The following is a 20755-nucleotide window of genomic DNA, read 5'->3' on the forward strand; positions in this document are numbered from 1 at the left end:
AACATAGCCGAAAAAATATCAATTGTTCCTATTTCTACACCAGCTACGCTAAACTTATCAGTAATAATAAGAATTAAATTTCCAATTGAAACAAAGAAAGGAAAACTAATTTTCACATTGGCATCTAGGAAAGAAATTTCCTTTGAAGAATACCAGAAAAGAGCAAATGTTGCTCACACAACATTAGCATAGGCAATTCAAAAGAAAGCAAGCACAAAAAGTGAGTGTAAGAGATGCAGGAAAAACATGGAAAAACTATACAATAAATGCAAAAACTGCCAAAAGTTTACGAGAATAACCCTTCCTTTTCACTACACCTTTTTGTTTTCCCATTTTCCCCTTCTAAATGGCCATGAACCATATGCTGCTAAAGCATGAATGATATTAAGCAAAATAGCAGCTGTTATAGTTTAGCAAGGCTATGTAACAAAACAAAAACATATCAAAAGAAAATATTCAAATTCAGTACCTGTAATGAACCCTCAGAGAACAACCGCCAAGAATAGTCCACAAGTTTGAAACATGACTGTAGGGTGGAAGCACACTCCACCAATAACCTCCCAGTTTCAGTGATTAAACCACATACCCACTCTATTCAATTGATTGAACATACCCTTGATGGAAATATCACCATAATGCCCAGCATATCTGCAAAAATCCTCCTGACTCATGAACAATCTTAGGCCCATACTGCAAAAGTATACCTTGTCAAAGTTTGCTTCATCATTATAGTTACCAAAGTAAATGTCAAAATCACCTTCTGTCAAAATGTTCCCACTATATCAAAATAAGGTACCAAATCCACACAAACATCCTTGAATTCAAGTTGCATCTGAAGAGCCATCCAGATCCATACATTGTGTATTCAGGGCACAGAAAGTCGACTTGGGTTCCACAGCCTTAACTAATTCTTGGCCTAAGAATTTACTTAGGAAACCAAACTCTTCCTCATCATCATCACTGTCAATATCATTTGGTGTCATTCGGTTCTGGTAACTCCTGCGCCTTAGAATGAATACATTAAAATAATAGCTCACCAGATCGTGCCTTTTCTTAAAAGGAAAACTCGAGTAAAGCTGATCCCAAAAACACTTGTCTGGCAGTGATGGATCAAATCTGGCTATAGATTTAAATTGCCTCTCGTCTTCTTCAGTCCATGTTAGGGAAACTTCCTCCCCCATTTGATTAAATCTCCAAGCATGGAAAGCTGCACCAAGCTCACGCTTCATTTTGAGCCTTTTCTCTGCCACATGAAATCTGACACACATTACAGAACCTGGACAGTCACAATGACAGGTTTCTTCTCTTCCTTTTCCAATTGGGCATTTTTGGTATGACTGTCTTTTCTCTTTCTTTTCAGGAGGCCAAATTCTTGTGCCCAACCATTTCAGTTCATCAGCATCACTAGCAGTTGAAGGAGATCTTTCAGACAAATGTGGCAATGAAGCTTGAGAGGATGAACCTATAGGGACTGACAGTCCTGGATCTGTAGAAAACAGCTCAGGGCCATCAGATGATACACTAGAATTTCTCTGTTCAGAAGCCACCGAAACTTTCTCCTTATCATCATCATGAACTACACATGGTTCAGAATAAGAACCAGAATTATGATGCTTCTCAAGGGAGCGCAACCGCTGGCTACATCTTTTTTGCTCATTACTCTGGGGATTAGCATCAGTATGATCTTCGTAAATGGATGGGTGAACCTTCTCCCCTTTCTGCAAAGCCAAATGGTTAATGATGCTTGTCAGGAGTTTGACTCTATTCGTAATACCTTACATTGTTACCAAAACCTTATCCAACAAAGTAATGATGCACAAAATGGGTTTAGAATCTTCATTATCTTGCAAATGAGACTTGTGTTCAAGATTAAATTTTCATTCAATTGTGTGTCTACGAAACACAATAATTACAAAATCATAAAGAAATAAAAAAATATTAATAATAGTCACAGATGTTAACCATAAAGAATTGATGCATGCATTTAATGATTTAAAAAAATGACCCGAATCTCAAACAGGTAAAAATGCAAAAGGGTACCATCAACAGCTACATTAGAACCGAACCTGATGTCTAAAAACCAGATCAGTGAGGCTTAGGCAGGGCATAGATGGAGAGGAAGAGAGAGAGAGAGTTCATTAAAGACAAGTGGTAGCTTCAATAACACCCAGGGCAAAAAAACATGTGGGCACACAGCAAATGGTTCTCTATTTTTGACCAAGATGAGCGACTAGCCAGTTAAGAAAGGCAGGACTGTGCACAAGTATCAGCGGAACAAGTGGGGGTATGGTCCATGCGCACGTGGGCGCTCGCACACAACCACTATATGCTTTTACCCGTGATTCGAGCTCTCACCACTTTTGAAGGATTTTAATGGAGACCTGGTTACCAACAAACCACTTGGTCGTTGGTTCTCTATAATATTTACATACTAGTACCGAACTCCTTACGATTGCTTATCCAAAAGTAAAGTAATTTTAATTTTGAATAAGCTAATACCACCTTCCACATGGATAAGCTTATTCCGGTCATGAAAGCAAAACACAAAAAGGACTATGGTATGTTTCTTCTTAAATGCCCTTGTATACAAATTCGCAATATACAAAATTATCATAAGATCAAAAGCATGTAACTTTTTTGTAAATAACTTCATACATGAGTGAGTCAAGTGACTAAAAATTGGTTACAATGAAAATGATTATTTTTAGAAAACTACTTCAGTTTTATGCATTGTAATCTATGTTAAAGGATATTCTTTCACTTACACAACAAAAAGAAAATTTTAAGAACAAAGATATCTTTATCTGATGTATAATACTTTAGCATAAGTACAGGATAACCACGTCGAATAAACATAAACAAACCCATTCCTATATATCCAAATGGGTCTTGACACTAGATTACTAAAAATTTTGGTTGGATTGAACTCATCTAGCATAGCATCCAACACAGTTCTTGACTTTGATACTGTCAAGTAGTCTTTGTGTAAGAAATAAGGGCAGAATTGACCCTCCCACAAAAATAACATAAAAGATTAAGACTAAAACAAGAAAAATCAAGATGGAGAGTTGGATTTGAAAAGTGATAAGTTACCACCTCGAATCTAACAGAGCATTACATTTCCAAGAAGATAAAGTAGGATCACATGGGAACAATGTTACAAATGTTATCACCTAATATCCCATATCCCATAAATTTTCCTAAGATACAATCAAGATAACATAACCTATAAGCTTAAGGATTTGTGTCTAATTTCACCCAAGTCCCAGGTAATAAGTGTTTGATTTACATCTAGCATGACATTAGTGCTTGTCTAATTGATTTCTTTGCATGTGACCAACCAAAAATAAACCATCACATAGCAAAGTAACTGATTGTCCCACATTAATTAAAATAAGAATTAATATACAAGTCTAGGTCTCATACTATACGGTGATGCTTTTAGGTTAAATTTGAATTGTACTTCTAACTCAATTAATCATTTACTCCATTTCTTCGAGTGGTATTTGAAACGTATGTGTTGGGTTCAATATCAAATTATTAATTGGATGATTTACCTATTATGTTGTTATTATGTTTATTTTTTAAGTTGTTATTAGATTATGTCTTGAATTATTCAGGATAAGTATATGTTTTCTTGCAAGGCATAAATCTCTCCTTTTGTCTAGGACTTGAAATTCTTAATTGGATTAGCAATTTTGGAGGTCTATTTAGGAAGGATAGAAAGATATGGGCGAATATAGGTGTGAAAGAAAGGATATAGTCAGACAAGGATGAAATTCATCCCCGTAGTTGGGAAGAAACTCATCCCATCAAAATAATGGCATGAGCCCTTTCTCTAGGTGTTCTCTCTTCGTCACTTTACAAGACTTGTCCCATGTTCTTCGTATCTTTCTATCCATCAAATCAAGCACAAAAGGTATAAATCAACATTCACATATTACAAAAATCTGTTACTCGCAAACATAATTGTCAATAGCATGAGATACAGGATACGTGTCGCATGATTCGTTTTCTATAATTTAAATTATCGAATGTATCGTGTGTGTATATATCGAAATATCACGTATCGTAGGTAGCATCAATACTTTAATGCTTAAAATTTCAAAGAGTCATGGGTCCCCTAACTTCACCCAAGGTTGAGAGACCGTTCCACATTTATGATAAGCTACTAATTAATTTCAATAGTAATTTTTAAATTCAAATAGACTGCAATTTAAATATATTTATTAAAATCAAATTTGGATAGGGTAAGATGCGTAAATTTTAAATATTTGTTTTCTAGTCTATTATACTTATCTATAATTTATGTTTTTATGATATTTTTCAAACTTTTATATTATTTTTATTATTTTAGAATTTATTTATTTTTATTATGATTAATTGACAGGATTATCTATGATAGAATAATTATTTAATGATGTTTAATTTAGTTAGATGAAAATGTAAAATTACATATATTATATGTAATATATATATATATATATATATATATATATATATATACGTATCTTAAGATAAAAGATAACGCTACGTTACGCTACATAAAAATTAAAAGAACGATACGCAATTCAACAACTGTGTGCAAACAAACACCTAAACACACGCACCATGTGTTATGATCACAAAAAACTAACTATATTGAATAAAAATCACACCATTTGTCGCTTACCCTTCAATGGGTGATTCTTGTCAGTAACATTCGTTGACAATGAGAGGTTATCCAAATCTTATCCTATTTCTATTCTGTGAATTGTCACGTCAGCTTGCATGAGTAATTTACAGCGAAATACCTAAAGTGTGTATGCTTTATATATAAGATGATACTAATTGACAAATGCAAAGACAACATTTGAATATCAAGATTTTAGGCTTAATAGACTAAATATAAAGAGAGATCAAGTACAGAAATTTACAAAGATAGCTAAGGTCATTGTTTGGCATCATTCCCCGCACTGTACCATAAAAAATGTGTACTAAATATCCAAGTTGAAAACATCATCAATAAAAGAGAGGAGAAATCGAAACACTTCTTATTCATCTCATCAGAAACCTCAAGGAACAAACCACTGACCTACTTCTCCAACCCTACCATCAACTTTTTCCACACTCTGACTGAGCTCTAATGCAGGATTTTCATCAATCACCTCTCACACGCATCCAAATACTTACCATAAACCAATTGCAGTGACAATGTAATGGAGGGCACCATCCCAATCTCCTCCGAGATCTTAACCTAGATCTATTTCTACCCTGAGTTCTCAAAATTCCTATTGTTAGTGTTTTGTCCAAAAAAATTGAGTAAGCTAATATCAACGATTGTTCTAATCTGTGAATTGGTTGTGTCAACTTGCATGACTAATTAACAGTGAAATACCTAAGTGCATGTGCTTTACAAGTTAAATTCTAGCCCTAAGTGCATGTTGATAACTGCAAAATTATTATTATTGAGACACATTTGAATATCAAGATTTCAGGTTGACTAGACTAAAACAATAGAGATTAAGTATAAAGTGACAGGAAGATAGTTAAAGCCATTGTTTGGGATGTTTCTTCTACACCATTTTATTAAAAATATGCACCAATTATCCAAAACAATAAGCTCTTCAAGGCAAAAAAAAGGGAGAAATCAAAAAAATACCTGCAAGTGGCTAGCACTCAAAGCATTCTGAGGAATCTTGAGAAACATCAATTGCCTGACATGAAGTGCCTGGTTGAAGAACTCACCAAGAGAAAATGCATTGCTTTTACCACCAGTAGAAAGTGTCCTTCCATTGGATATCTTATGGGGTTTCTTAGCTAAACTTCTCACCCAATTCAACATGCCTTCCATGTCCTCCCTCTCCCTCTTCCTCTTCAGAGAGGACGACCTTCCAGTTGCCGTTTTAGCCTCCTTCTTCGCCGACACCACTGCATTTACATCATCCTTAGTATCCTTATCCTTATCATCATCATCATCATCATCCTTTTTTCCTCAGAGAATCCTCAAACTCCAATTTCCGGCCAGACCCTCTCACTGGCGTCAAGAACTGGTCCCTCTTTGAACCAGAGCCCGGCGTGGATTCACACTCCTTCTTCTTACTCTTCTCATCAGAAACCTCAAGGAACAAACCATTAACCTCCTTCTCCAACCCTATCATCAGCTCTTTCTGTTCTCTGGCAGAGCTCTCATTCAAGACTTTCGTTAACCACCTCCCCATCGCATCCAAATACTTAGCATAAACCAATCTCAGTGACGACGCGACTGAGGATTCCATCCCAATCTCCTCCGCGACGGCGCCCCAACACCGGCGAGCTGTCACGGAGCCATACCCACCCTTCGCGGTGACAGCACTGTAGAGCGCGAAGAGCTCCACCGTGCGGCCGTCGCCGAGCATGACCGGCAAGGGTCGGATCCCATGAACGGAGTGGATCTCTCCCAAAAAGATGGAGAGGATCCGATCGAAGAGAAGGCCAAGGTCGAGATGGGATGGGTCGACATGGCTAGGGTTGAGATCGGAGCAGAAACCAAGGGTTTGGAGCTTACCGATAACGACGAGGATAGGTTGCCGGAGCGACGGTAGGGTCCGGCCGGCCATGGCGGCGGCCGGGGGAGCTCAGCGCCGAGGCAGCGCGCGGCCCCGCGCGGAGACGTCGCGCATCCGAGGAACCAGGGGGGTATTTGTGATTTTAAAAATTTAGAGGGGTTGAAAGAGGTGAAAAAAATAAGGAAGATGAGAAGAGAAGGACACCATTTTTTTCTGGAATTTTTTGCTTTTTAGTCCCTGGAAAAGATTGGGATTTGAGATTTGGGATTTTGGGGTGATGGGCACGGGTGGAAAAAAAAAAAATTGGGTTTGCTTTAGGGATGGGATGGGATGAGTGGAAGGTGAGGCCACAAACCCTAATCTTTGTGTTTGTTTGTTGTTTTTGGGATGGTGGTGGTACATGTGAGAGGAATTATAGAGAAGGGGGGAGATGATGATTTTATAGATGGGTGTATGTATTAATGAGTGTATTTTTTTTATAATTTAATAATATGGTTATTTTATTATTGAAGTTGATGAGTCATTATTAAAGTAAAAATAATAATTTTTTGAATTTTCGGTATTTTCAACTCACTTGTTTTTAGATCAGGGTGTGTGGATGAAGGTAATTGAGGATTTCGGAAAATTATCAAAACCATTCTAAGTCGATTCATGTGATGGGTTCGTTTTTTCAATTCTGTGGTTTATTAGAATCAAATAGTAAAGTTGGTTCCGATGGTGTGATTACGAATACGATATTGTATTTGAGATTGTAATTGTGATCCTATTTTGAGATTTGTCCAAGTCGTAACACATGAGTTTTGTGATTGTATTTTGGTTGAGATCTCGTAATTGAGTTTGTAATCATCGTTCCATCTCGATATTTATCTGAATCTAGTCATCGATTCGGCATACATAATGCATCTTTGTTTCCAATATTGTTCTTAAATTTTTAGTTCATCTCGAGATTGCTTGAGTTTATCACTTACTGGATCATGTATAATATAAAGTCAAAATTTTACTTGCAAAACTAAAATTTTGATTGTATTTTGATCATCCATTGTGACGAAGATTAGTATGATAGAATTCTTGTTTGAAGGCTAATAATACTAGTCCTGTAATGTGATAATTGGGATTGGGCTTGAAGAGTTTTATAGTCAAACTCATTTCATGGTATCATTGCACATACCCTCTCTTGATTTTTTAGATCATTTTATATTGATTGTTTAAAAAATGTGAATTTGCGTGCGGAAAAAAAAAATAATTATTCTGTTAAATTTGAGTTCTATCATAATATTTTGGTGTCGATTATAATGATTTGAGTTTGTCATCATAATGTATTATTAAACCCAAAGAAAATGACATTTCTTTTATTATGAGATGTATTAAAAGCCAAGTGTATGGTCGTTTATAACTTTGAAAATATCTTTTAATTAATTTTTTTTTTAAAATAAAATTTCTAAAAAGGCTCCCAACATAAAACAAGATTGTTGCATTAAAACATGTGAATTTAGAAATTAAATTGAACTTATGACTTTCTCCCTTGAATGTCTAAATAAATGAATGTTTTATTTTGTTATGTTATGTATATTTCTTTTGTTTATTGCTTTTGTCCCACGCAATGTGAATGTGATGGGTCTTTATGTCTCATTTTCCTTTTCCACTAACAATAAAGGTGGGATTAAAAAAAAATATTTATTCCCTCTTTTTGGTTGAAGTTGGAATAAATACATTTAAAAATTATATTTAAATTTAATTTGAACATTAAATAATCTCCTCAATAAAAAAAAATTGGTATATTAATTTTTCATCAAAATCCTTACAGAAGTATTAAAAGTATTAGACTACCCAATCGATATACAGCAAATTATTATGTGTTTGATATACAAATACGGCCGAAATACAACACAAACTACCCAATCGATATAGCACAACTTCTTAATTTTTTTTATCGTCAAAACCACGGTACAAAAATTTTCGGCGAAGTATAGGACAACTAATGACAAAATTGTCCCTATTTAAATTAAAATTTACACTACTCATTAAATAACATGATTTATTTATTTTATTTTATTTTATTTTATTTATTTATCTATTTACAAATTTATATATTTATTTGTCTATTTATTTATCTATCAATTTATTTGTTTTTTTTAGGATTAAGATATTAATGAAAGTTTATTTGTTTTAGATTAAATATTTTTAAAATTATATTGATTTTTTAATTTGTTGTTATGTTGTTATGCATCGTAAAATTTGATAAGATTTTTATAAAATATTATTGTATATTTTATTATTATAAATCAAATAAAGAATAGTAAAAAAAGATATTATTGTAATTTATTATTTTTGTGTTTCTGTACTTATGTAAATCAAACATTAATCAACACAAAAAGATTTTGTATTGTTCGATGAAAATCAAACATAGAACAGCACAAGCACTTGTGATGTACTCTAACCGCTTTGTGTTGTTCTCCTTAACGAATCAAACGGACCCTAAGGCTACTCTAACTAATTTCTTTATTAATTAGACAAGAGAAATGTTAAAAAAAAAAGCAGCTAAGCTTAAGAAAGTTGAGTTTTATTTAAGCCGGCTCAATCTAACATTATTCTGTTCAAACTCGTCACTTCTAGCTTGAGTTGGTCATATTTCAGTTCCAATTCGATTCAAACCAATTAAACTAAGTTTGCTCAGGCTTGACTCATTAAAACTTGTAATAGAGAAGAGCAATATGATCTATAATGATCAAAAGATGGCAACAAATGGTGGGATTAAGTGATGTGCATAAAATGAAATTTACTATATAATCACTTATGATAAGTTTGTAATAGAGAATTGTCGGGCCATGAATTTGAATTCGATTTAATTATATAATAAGCTTCAAATCTCAACTCAAGCTTAATTCATTTATTAACAAAATAAGTTTGAGCAAACCAAAACAAGAGCTAAATATGAAATAAACATAAACGATTACTTGTATACAATTCTAATGTTTTTCAAAAGTTTTACACATGTGACAAAATTACATTTGAAATATGATTATATACTGCAAGGTAAAAATAAAGATATATATTTCAAATTACATACTTCTCTAGTTCTTATTGTTTTTGTTGATTTGTTTTATAGTTTAAACCAAAATAATTCAACTGACTTTGAATCTTAAATCCAAATATTTTATTTACTTGTGAGAAGCTCACCCTTCAATTTAAGTAATTCTAAATCCTAGTAAATAACTTGCATTGGGCTACCAAAAATAGAGGTGTAAATTAGCCAAACTCAACTCAGTTAAGTCTACCTTGAACTTAGTTTGAAATTCTTAAGCTTGTGTTATGACTTAATTTTTAATTTTATTATTATTATCCAACTCAATTTTATTGAATAAAATTTATATTCAACTTATAAACATTTGATGCATTGATAAAATAAATTTTTATCTTAGAAATGAAAGTTAATAATTTAGACAATATATATGTTCACTACGAACTCTATTTCTGGCAAATCAATTTTTATTAAGCTATGCTTGAAAGTATATTCAAGCTTAGATTGATATCTTGAATTTCATTTATTAATTCAAAATTTCTACAATAGTTCAAATGAGAATTCTTATTGATAATGGAACTCATGGTTAAGAAAATAGATTTATGGATGTAAGTTCTCACACGGTCATTACTTGAAAAGACACGAATTTATATAATGATATTTAATCTTTAATTAATCACACCAATGGTATAAATAAACCTTATAAAGACATTATAACTTTTGTGTTATAATCAGATTGATCCATTTAAATCGTTTAAGATGTTTGGAATATGTTTAATTGAGGCAAGACACTCATTTTCTAACTCTACACCCAAAGTTATTTAACCAACTTTGTGCAAAGCTTTGTTTAGAACTCCCTAACCAAACTTTTACTTGCGTGTCACAATGACCTAACATCAAGCCTCACTAGCATCATCTTCTTCTTATTGGACCACCCTTAAGGCCGTTTGATTCACGGTAATGTAGAAAGATTACCATGTTTGGCATTGCACCAGTATAAATCTAGATTGTAATATCACATTACCAATTTATAAATATTATCAAGAAAGTTGGTAATCCTATTACCACCAAATTTGTCTATCTTGAATTAACGTGGTAATCTTATAGCTTTTTATATTTTAATAAATTGATTATCATGACAACCAAACACGACAATAAACTATTCCCGGTAATAAGAGTTCCTAACCAAACATGGTTATATCAAATTACCGCAACATTCCCAACCATATAACATTCCCACTCATATTACCATGATAATCTTATTATATGGTAATATGTCATTACCACGAACCAAACGGCTCTTTAAGGCTATAATATGTTAATGATGAAAGGGAAAATTATTTATTAGTTTTTGTAACTTTTTAAATATCCCTTGCAGTCCCTTTGACATTTGTAATTTCTCCTGCAGTTTTTTTTAGTTTACTTATTTTTCAATCTCTACATCAGTTTATTTTATTTAAAAATTCAATTTTGCCCCACTTATGAAATGTACATCCCGTTTATTAAGTATATTTTTTATTTAACATTGTGTGTTTATGTGTAATATCTATAAGTTTTTATTTAAAATATAACATTTTTGTTTAATATTTATTTTTTTATGTTTAATATCTTAGTTTCTTATTTACTATTTTATATTTCCGTTAAAAATTGCTGAGGGGCATTTATAAAAAAAGTACTGAAAAATGAGCTATCAAAGGGTGTCAGAAAAAAAAACTTTTTGGGGATATGAAATAGTACAGGGATTTTCTAATCAAGTGAGAAAATTGGAGGGATAATATGAACAATTTCTTATGATGAAAACTATATGCATTACATTTATCATATACTTTTGTTCGCAGTAAAATCATATTTCTAAATATTACAAGATTTTATTTAACTGAAAGATGGATAGAGAATTTTGAATGAAAATTTGATATTGTTAATATATATACAATGATATAAATAATTATACTAGTTTAGAAAAGAAAGAAACACTAAATAAGGTAATTAATGAAAAATTAAAGAAGATATAATCTAAATATGTGTGAAAATTATGATTTAGTCTTAACTTAAACTTAGTGAGGAGATCAATTAATACAACTCTTTAGTACATTAACTTATCAAGGGACAAATATATCTTGTACCTTGCAAAAAAATATTTGACTTAGACTACTCCAACTAATTTCTTAGTTAATTGGACTAATGTATAATCTTTCCTTAGTAAATGAAATAATCAACCAGCTAAGCTTAAGCAAATTCAACTCTACTTTGAGTTTGGCTAGGCTAATTTAATTAGTTACGTTTAGGCTTAGCTTGATCATATTTCATTTTGTTCAAGCTGGATTGGAACCAACCACACTAAGCTTGCTCAAGCTCGGCTCATTAAAACTCATACTGACAAAGAGACTAAGGGATCTAGCAATTGCAAAAGGTGACAACAATGGCGGGATTAAGTGATGCACATGAAATGAAATTGGTAATGTGATCTTCTCTAAGAAGCCACAACTTATAAATAGATCTTTTTAGTATAGTCGTAAAAATTGTCATAACCATTCATATATGGTACCATATACATTTATTAGTACCAATGACCAAGTGGTCTATTGGTTACCGAGTCCCCATTAAAAATTTTCGCAAGTGATAAGAGTTCAAATTATAGATAAGGACACATTTCTGGGAGTATAAGTAGTGGTTGGTGTAGATGTTTCCAGTGCATATATGTAGATGACCAAAAATAAATTGTTGTTGATACACAAACCCATGCATCACCCAATAATCCAAAACCTTGATCTCAAGTCAAATTGACATAGCGAATGGATTGTGCTAGGTATATCTTCAATACTATGACAATATGCTCACCCCAAGATAAAACAACCCAATCTACTCCTACAAAGGTCAATAAGTAAACTAATATTACAGAAAGTGCTATTGAAAATTTCTAAAATTTATCTGATAAATAATTTTTTTCTTCTTCTTTAGAGTGGCATGTGAAACTTTTAGAAAAACAAAACTATAATATATAGTTCTTTTATTTTTCTCACTTTTCTCTTTTGGTCTCTTCATAAAATATTTGACATAATGAGTCCCTCTAGCTACTTTTTAAAGCGGAAAAATTAAGTCCAAAATTTGACAAGAGTTAATTTTGTCATTTAAGTTTGTTGACACGGCTTTTTATTATTGAAAAAATAAAAATAAAAAATAGCTCTCCTCCTTCCCTATACACAATGGCGGAACCCTAGTATATCCATTCTACCTTCCGAGAACCCACTACCATAGTGTCATTAGCCACCCCACCTCCTTATCCTCCATGGCCACTCTCTTGCAACATAGGAATCCGACGTTCCAATATTAGCCTCCATATCCATACCGAGGTAACATATTAAAGACTCGATTTCAATTCAAAGCATTACATAAGACCATACATGTGTTCAAATTCATCATTTGATATACTTGTTTGCTCAATGCACTGTCAAATAAAATTCATTTGATTTTTACAATAGAAACTTATATCAACTTTCTTCAACTCCTCGGCTATCAATTTTCCATTAATAAATATATGATTGATTATATATTGAAAATCATGATAACCAGAATTCTATTTGTCTCATAGATATACAAAGAAAAGCTACCTCAAAAATCCAGTATTCTCAGTAATTAAACAAAAAATTTTACTTCAAAGTGAATAACAATAAATTGAGACAATCATGGGTGGTGTACGTGTGTGTGAGAGAGAGAGATCTAGTTTATAGATAAAATTTTTAATTTGGTGTGATTCAATGAATATATCTTGAATTATTATCAGAAATATATATATATATGTATATATGGTTTTGGTTTAGAGTTGCCAAGCTAAGGAAACATCTTCAGTATTCACTCTAAACACCACAAATAAAGATGCAATAATGGGAAAGTTGCTGTCTAAACTAGGGGTGGCAATAACCTGTTCAGGGCCACTGGTCCGGTTTTGTTCGACCCAAAATAAATTAGATTTGCATAGAAATTTTATTAATATAAGCAGGGTCCGAACATAGATAGTCAGGTTGTCTGGATTTAAATCCGAACTGGATGCGGCCAAAGAAATTCGGACAATTGGGCCTTTATACTTTTAAAAGTTTGATATATATATAATGTTAAGCCCAACTGTCTGAGCCCAATTTATTCTTTATTACTAATTAAATATTAACATAATCATATAAAATATAATGGGAATTTATTCAATGATTGAATTGTGATTAAAAAAAATTCAAGTTTGCATCGTGATTAGTGTGTAGTGTGCCCTTCTTTCTTCATAATTGGCATTGATTCAATTATAATTGTAATTAGTAATTTAAAATGTGATGGTTAAAACTCACACTCACGACTCCATCTTCATTCTCCTGGTTGCTCACTCATTCACACTCAAGGCTGAAATATTAAATAGTGTAGTATTTGAATGAATTTTAAATTACAAGATTTAAATAAAACTCAGATATTTGGATAACCCGATTTTAAGATTTAAATAAAACTCAGACATTTGGATAACCCGATTTTTAAAAAATCAAGTTTGGACAAGTCACACTTGCCTGAATTTAAAACCGAGCTATATCTGAGCATCTAATTTAGTTACTTATAAAAATAGTTATTCGCACCTAAATTTTTACCACCCTTAGTCTAAACCTTTCCATCTCATCCCCATCTTCGTGTTTTCAGAAAAAATTTCTATATTATTTCTCTGATATTATAATGCTTTATTATACAAATGATGTGATCATTGTGATGTGGCTTATATTATTGTGAGTTTTGGTGCTGGGTGTTTTTAATTCTTAGACAATTTTTAGAGTTTAGCCCTTGGGTATGGGGAGAATTAGAAGTAGAAGAATGAGGGTGAGTGATTTTTTTTAATAATGTTTAAATCTATAAATGAAAAAACCACGGTAGCATAATTAAACGGCAAATTTAATTGTCTTCAAATTTTGGACATGATTTTTTTATTTTAACAAATAGGAGAATTTAGTACATCAAATTCTCTCAACAAAGACAAAAAAAATGAAGAGTGAGAAAAGTAAATAAATTACTCTAAGTATTATCTTTAAAAATAAAAAAATTTTGAACGGTCCTCACAAAAGGTACGCTTTCATCCAAACTCCTTGTAGGAAAAATTATAAAAAAAATCATTGGTTTTGAATTTTTTTTTTACTAAAATTGATATTTAAGGGGAAAAGGCATGTATGCCCTTAGGACAAGGTTTACAAGGACCATCTTCGCACATTCTCTGGCAACCCTGTCACCTTTCGTTGGCAATGTTTTCTAAGAAAAAAAAACACTACATTAATTTCCTTCTAAAAAAGACAACATATACATGCCCAAAAAAAACCAAACAAATTCACACAAACGAAATTAATATGTGGATTTGTACATGTTGGATCCAATAATACATCCATTTTTAAAAAAAATAAATATCTGAATCAATTTGATTAACTTAATCATTTTAGTTGGATTTGTAAAAGGGTGCTTAGAAAATATCTTGTCAAATAGATAATTACAATGCATGAGATCTATGCATATATATTGTATTGGTTTTGCCCTTATTTATTTATTACAAATACAGTAAACACACATATATATATATATATACAGTTAGGGCGTGCGCATAAAGACAATGACAATTTGCTCGTGCATCCCCACCTGTTTGACATAAGGATTGATTGAAAACCCACTCCTATAACTATCATTTCATACCAAAAAAGAGTTAGCTTTGCTTTTTTATTTTTTTTCTTTCTCGGCCGCAGGTTTAAATTGAACCATAATCTTGTTGGTTTAAAAGCCATAAGTAGAGGGTTAGCATTCTCAGTACAAAATTGCTCTCAACTCAAAGATCGACGAGGGCAATGTAAATGAAAAAAAAATAGAGATTAACGAATACCTACGGAAAGATCCATTTAATTACGCTCCTTGTATTTATTCTCCTCAACTGCCAAACAAAATAGTAACCCACTGTGACCCTTGACATCACTAGATTTAACCAATTTTGAATCAAGTAATGAAAGTCCGCAAACCAAGACTTATGCAGGCACCTAAACATGTTATTGAAGTTCAAATATGGCAGGTGCACCTTCCATAAATAATGCCCAGCGAAATGGGGCTAGTTCGAAGAATCTAATAAAATAGAAAGAAGGACAAGAAAGTGATGGTTCATTAGAATTCCCTCCAAAATGTGAGGGCAATGCTGTCATTTCATAGAAAAATTCTTATGATAATATGAGCAAAGGGACTGGAAAATAATAGAGAAAAGCCCAAGGGACTAATATGTCAGAAAGAAACTTTCCAGGGACTATAACCTAATTTAACAAAAAAAATATGAGGCATTAATTATCACTATTCACAACGAATTTTACAAACTATCAAGGACCAAACTGCAAGTAGGAAAACTTAAAGCAAACTTTGCAATTCAATCCTTACATTTGTACAAAATAGCAAATGAGAACTTGGTTGAAATCAAAGCAGTTGCCCGCCATCAGAGCTCTTTGCCAAAAGCAGTGCACGAATCTTGACGCCCATTTTGATCTCATTGCTTGATCAAAGCCGTCCATTTTGTGATCTCTAGCCTCTTGATGTTCAAATTACTCTTTTTAAAATTGGCGGGAGTAATTAAGGGTTGATTAAAAATTAAATTAATCAAATTCATTAATATCAAAAAGTTCCAAGATGATTATGTTTTTCATGCTCTAAATGGTATAATTTGAGTTTGAATCTTAACCCCTTATTTGGTTTGGGAATTTCAGACGGGTAGCGAGGGGTGAGGAGTGAGAGTTATTTGGTTAGGGGAGTAAATAGGAGGAGTTTAGAGGAGTGCTTCACCCCTCCAAACCCCTCATATCCCATCCCTCCAAATCGGGGTCTTTTGGAGGGGTGAAATTATTTAACAAAATTTTAAACACCTATGAAAAGACCAAATTGCCCTTTATTAATTTGAAAATTTACCATAATTTTTTTAAAAAACCTAATTTCACTTCTTATATTATTATTTTTTATTCTTTTTTTTAATGTGTCAATTTAAAATTAATAATAATTTATTTTTTATATAATAATGATATAAAAAAATATAAAAAAATATATATATAGTGATTATAGTATTAGTTTAATAAAATATAAATATTATTAATATTATAAAAATAATATTATTACTAATATTAATAATAATATTAACAAAGTTAGTACCAAATAATCGTAGGTATGTATAAAAAATTTATTATGATCAATTTATATAAAAGGGCGAATTGGTAAAATGCATGCCACACCTCTCCTCACCCCTCATCACTCCTCCTTCTAACCAAACAAAAAAATAGATTACCCATCCGCACTCATCTAATGACCAAACATAAAATTTTTTCAAACCCCCATTCTCCTCCCCTCCTTATTCCCCTCCCTCCTCCTCCCCTCCTCCTCCCCCTTTGAACCAAACAGAAGATAAAATGTATCAGTAGGCCAATAAAATAAATGTTAGTTAAGTCCTGAAATAAAAGAAAAAAAAAAGGGTGTTTGGACATGAAAAAATAGTGAATTAAGCCTTATTCTTACCTTTTATTCCTTAAGAAAATATTTATACTAAATAAATTTCAAAAATTTTATTACATATTTTTATCTTATATAATTATAATTTTAGAATAAACAATTAGAGAAAATGAAATTTTTGCTCATCAAACATCAAATCAGACTAAATGTTTTAATTATTTTTTTTCGTTATTTTCTGATTTTTAATTTTGTCATTTTACCAAAATAACCTTGTTCTGGATGCATAAAAATATTTTAATTAAAAAAAAAGAAATCTATTTTGAATAAGCTTTGTAGAAAAAAGAGATAAATTTACCAAGCTTAGTAATTAGGAATATATTTAATATTGCAAATAAAAAAATAAAAAAAAAGGAAGCTAGTAAAAAACACCATGCACATATTAAAACTCTTTTATCCAATAATAATTAAATAGGGATAATACATGGAACCCAGTCCACCCATTTATTCTCATTTTATCAAAACAAATAAAGTGCAATTTGGGGATGCTGGTTTGGGGGTTGATTTTTATTTTTAAAGAGAAAATTGTATGCACTAAATTATGGGGTGGTACATGTGACATCACATGTAAATTCTCAAATGATAATTCAACTCCCTCGGAAACAACTAAATTACTGCTCTATTATATGGTAAAACTTCTATAAAATAATTTTTTTTTTCAAAAAAAAAATTATTTTATAAAATTATTTTATTTATCTTTAAATAAAATAATTTATTAATTTTTCAATAAATAAATATTTATTAATTTACAAAAAAAATTTATATTTTATACAATCAGAAAATAAAAATAAAAGAAAACATAGATATTAAAATTACATGCAACCCTTGGGCACATAAGAAATAACTTGTGTAGAAGAATCTTTTACATTTTTTATAAAAATTTAAAAATAAAAAAATATATTGTCCAAATTCTCATAAGAATTTCAAAAGTCATAACCAAGTATTGTATCACATAAACATAATGGGACATTTGCTACTTGCGAATTTAATCACTTTGGAAAAATTAACAAAAACACAAAACACTTTCCACATATTCTTTGTTTATATTAACCATGCAAAGTGAGGGTCCCTTTATAATCACTTAACCTTTAACAAGGAAAAAAGATTTACAAAGAAGTGGTGTGAAATGGATTACAAGATGGGATGTGATTGTTTTGAACATGAAATTTCTCACATTACTTTTTTTTTTAACTAGTAATCTCTCAGCCGTAATCTTTTATACTTTTTGTTTTATTATTTTACACCCTTTTTTTTTTCTCTATTTTCATTTTTCATTTCTTCATTTTTTAATTTCATCTCATACTTTCATTCTTCACCTTTTCTAGACTTTGAAAGCTACTATTTTTAGATGAGTTTAAATTATGATTCTCTACTTATACATTAAATGATTTAAGATGTGAATGTTCTTTATTCTTATTGTAAACTTTCTTAAATTATAGGCACTTGAAACTATTTTAGTCGTTAGTTGTCTTAGTTTAAATTAATTTGCTTGGATTATTAAACATTATTTGCTTGAGAGAAAGTCATGCTAACATCATGAAACATGACGGGTTAAAAATATACCTAGACAAAGTGTTAGAAACTAACAAAATCAAACAACAAAAAATGAAATGAGGTAAAAAAGCAATTTAAAAACCTGGATCAAGTGCAAATTTAAGAATTAAAATAACTTTTCACGAAAAATGTGTTCATATCAAATAGTTAAATTAATTACATATATATTTTAATTATAACTTTTTATTGAGCATAACAAACATCATAATGTTTCTGTGCAGAAAAAGTGATTATAGGGAAAAACTTTGAAAAGAAAGTTTTTGGTCGCAAAACATCAAACGGCCATTAAAAATATAATGGAAATAGCAATAAGTGTAGTTTAACTATTGTATATAAATTATAAGTATACCTCTAATATAGTTTTCAATTCAACTGTTGAAAGATGAAGGGTAACACAAAGTTTCAAGCACATTTTAATATAAATTTTATAAATAGTCATAAGTTTCTAGCTATAGATGCATATTTTTTAAAAAAATCAAATTAAAAAAATAAAAATAATCTAAAATAACGTAGTACTTCTTCTAGCATTCGTTGAATTATTTTTTTCGTAATGTCATAAAGAGTTTTAAAAAAAACTATTATTTTTTGCATTTGGAAAAATTATTAATTTAGTATGTTAGCTGAGACCGGAAAAATATCATTTAATCAAAATTATTAATTTATCAAATATTCATTTGTTAAGGCTTTACTATATATATATATATATATTTGCTTAAAAAAAAATAATAAAACCCACATCGTAATAATGTCTAAATAGTTAAAATTTAAAGTTGAATTTTGATGGCTAAAAAAGCAAATCAAGCAAGCAAATGTCCGAAAGTTTATTTGAGTAATTTGGTAGAAATTAAGATTGTCTAGCAGATGGATTACTTGATAATTAAATTATTAATCATGTCACTATTGTTTTAAATCCCTGTGTTCACTTGGAGGAAGTAAGCAGTGGAAAAATCACTAAAGCATTTGCCTCCACTTCAGCACTTCTTGATTTTTAAACTAAACCTATTTTAAATATTTTTTCAACAAAAATAAGAGAGTGAAATTTTATATAATCCACTTTATCTTACTTCTCTTTGCTCTAAGATTTTTTTTACTTTTTATAAGATAAAACAACAAAACTATTAGAAGTGATATTAACTTCTAATCACTTCAGAAAAATATCATTCTCCGAACTTCTCCACTTCTGACCATTTTCCCCAAAGTGAATTTCAGACCAATTTTCCCCCAAGTGAATGCTCAGTTCAATTTGATGAAGTATCATCATTAATGGCCTAAACTTATCATTTGCACAAGTTATTCCCTATTTGGAAGCTAATTTTCTTAACCCAATTTAACATTAATGAGAGGACCCTAAGTATATCAAATTATTAATATCAACTTGTAGACAATACAAGACCAAATGAGAACAAATGTAATTCCTACTCGTTTCAAGTGATTATAGACTCCACGTAACCAAGCCTCGAATAACAAAATATTGAACAAATTAACTTCAGTTAAAGTGCCAAAGAACATATAGAAATGTTAGATAAACAAACAGGCATGAATCATGTATAACATTCAGCAAAACGATCACAAATTAAATCACCCAGTGAAGACATTATACTCAATTAATCATTAGTAACAACTGATACACAAACACATCAAACCGAAGAATGAGTTTTATTGTATCTGAGAAGGAATTTACTATAAGATTAACATAATTCTTTTGATAGTATAGCAATAACAAGTTAACAACTACATAAAATTTTGGCTTAATGATATTTGAGAGATAAAAAGCTTGTAAAGGTAACATGGTAAATACATAAAAGTCGCAGAAAAATACGAGTACTTCACTTACATCAAAGATGCGGAAAAGTGAAACAAACTCCGAATGTGTCATCTCTATCTTCAGAGCTTTCGACAGCATCCAGAATGAAAGCAAAGTATAACAATTTTCGGTCTTTCAGATTCCAGCCCCAGTATAAGGAAAGAAAAGTTGGCAACTGAATGAATTACTCGGATATGAGGCATATGTACAAGTACTAATTTAAAGCCCAAGAACGCCTCTGGCAAATGTTCGTGAAGTTCTTGTTCTACCCCTTCTGGTATACCTTCGGCTACTTCTCAAAGGAGTTAAATAGAAGCGTAGAAG

The 20755-nt window shown here is 31.1% G+C and overlaps 1 protein-coding gene across 1 annotated transcript; it reads right to left on the minus strand.

Moving 5' to 3' along the window:
* Window positions 1-285: 285 nt before the first annotated feature.
* LOC120276784 (AT-rich interactive domain-containing protein 2-like) lies at window positions 286-6942 on the minus strand. The gene is given in 3 exon segments (XM_039283485.1): window positions 286-1718; window positions 5642-5960; window positions 5962-6942. Coding segments are annotated over 3 exon segments (1833 nt in total). The 5' UTR covers window positions 6579-6942; the 3' UTR covers window positions 286-821.
* Between the last annotated feature and the right edge of the window lie 13813 nt (window positions 6943-20755).

The sequence above is a fragment of the Dioscorea cayenensis genome, chromosome 2, assembly GCF_009730915.1.
Source record: "Dioscorea cayenensis subsp. rotundata cultivar TDr96_F1 chromosome 2, TDr96_F1_v2_PseudoChromosome.rev07_lg8_w22 25.fasta, whole genome shotgun sequence".
NCBI classification, from domain to species: domain Eukaryota; kingdom Viridiplantae; phylum Streptophyta; class Magnoliopsida; order Dioscoreales; family Dioscoreaceae; genus Dioscorea; species Dioscorea cayenensis.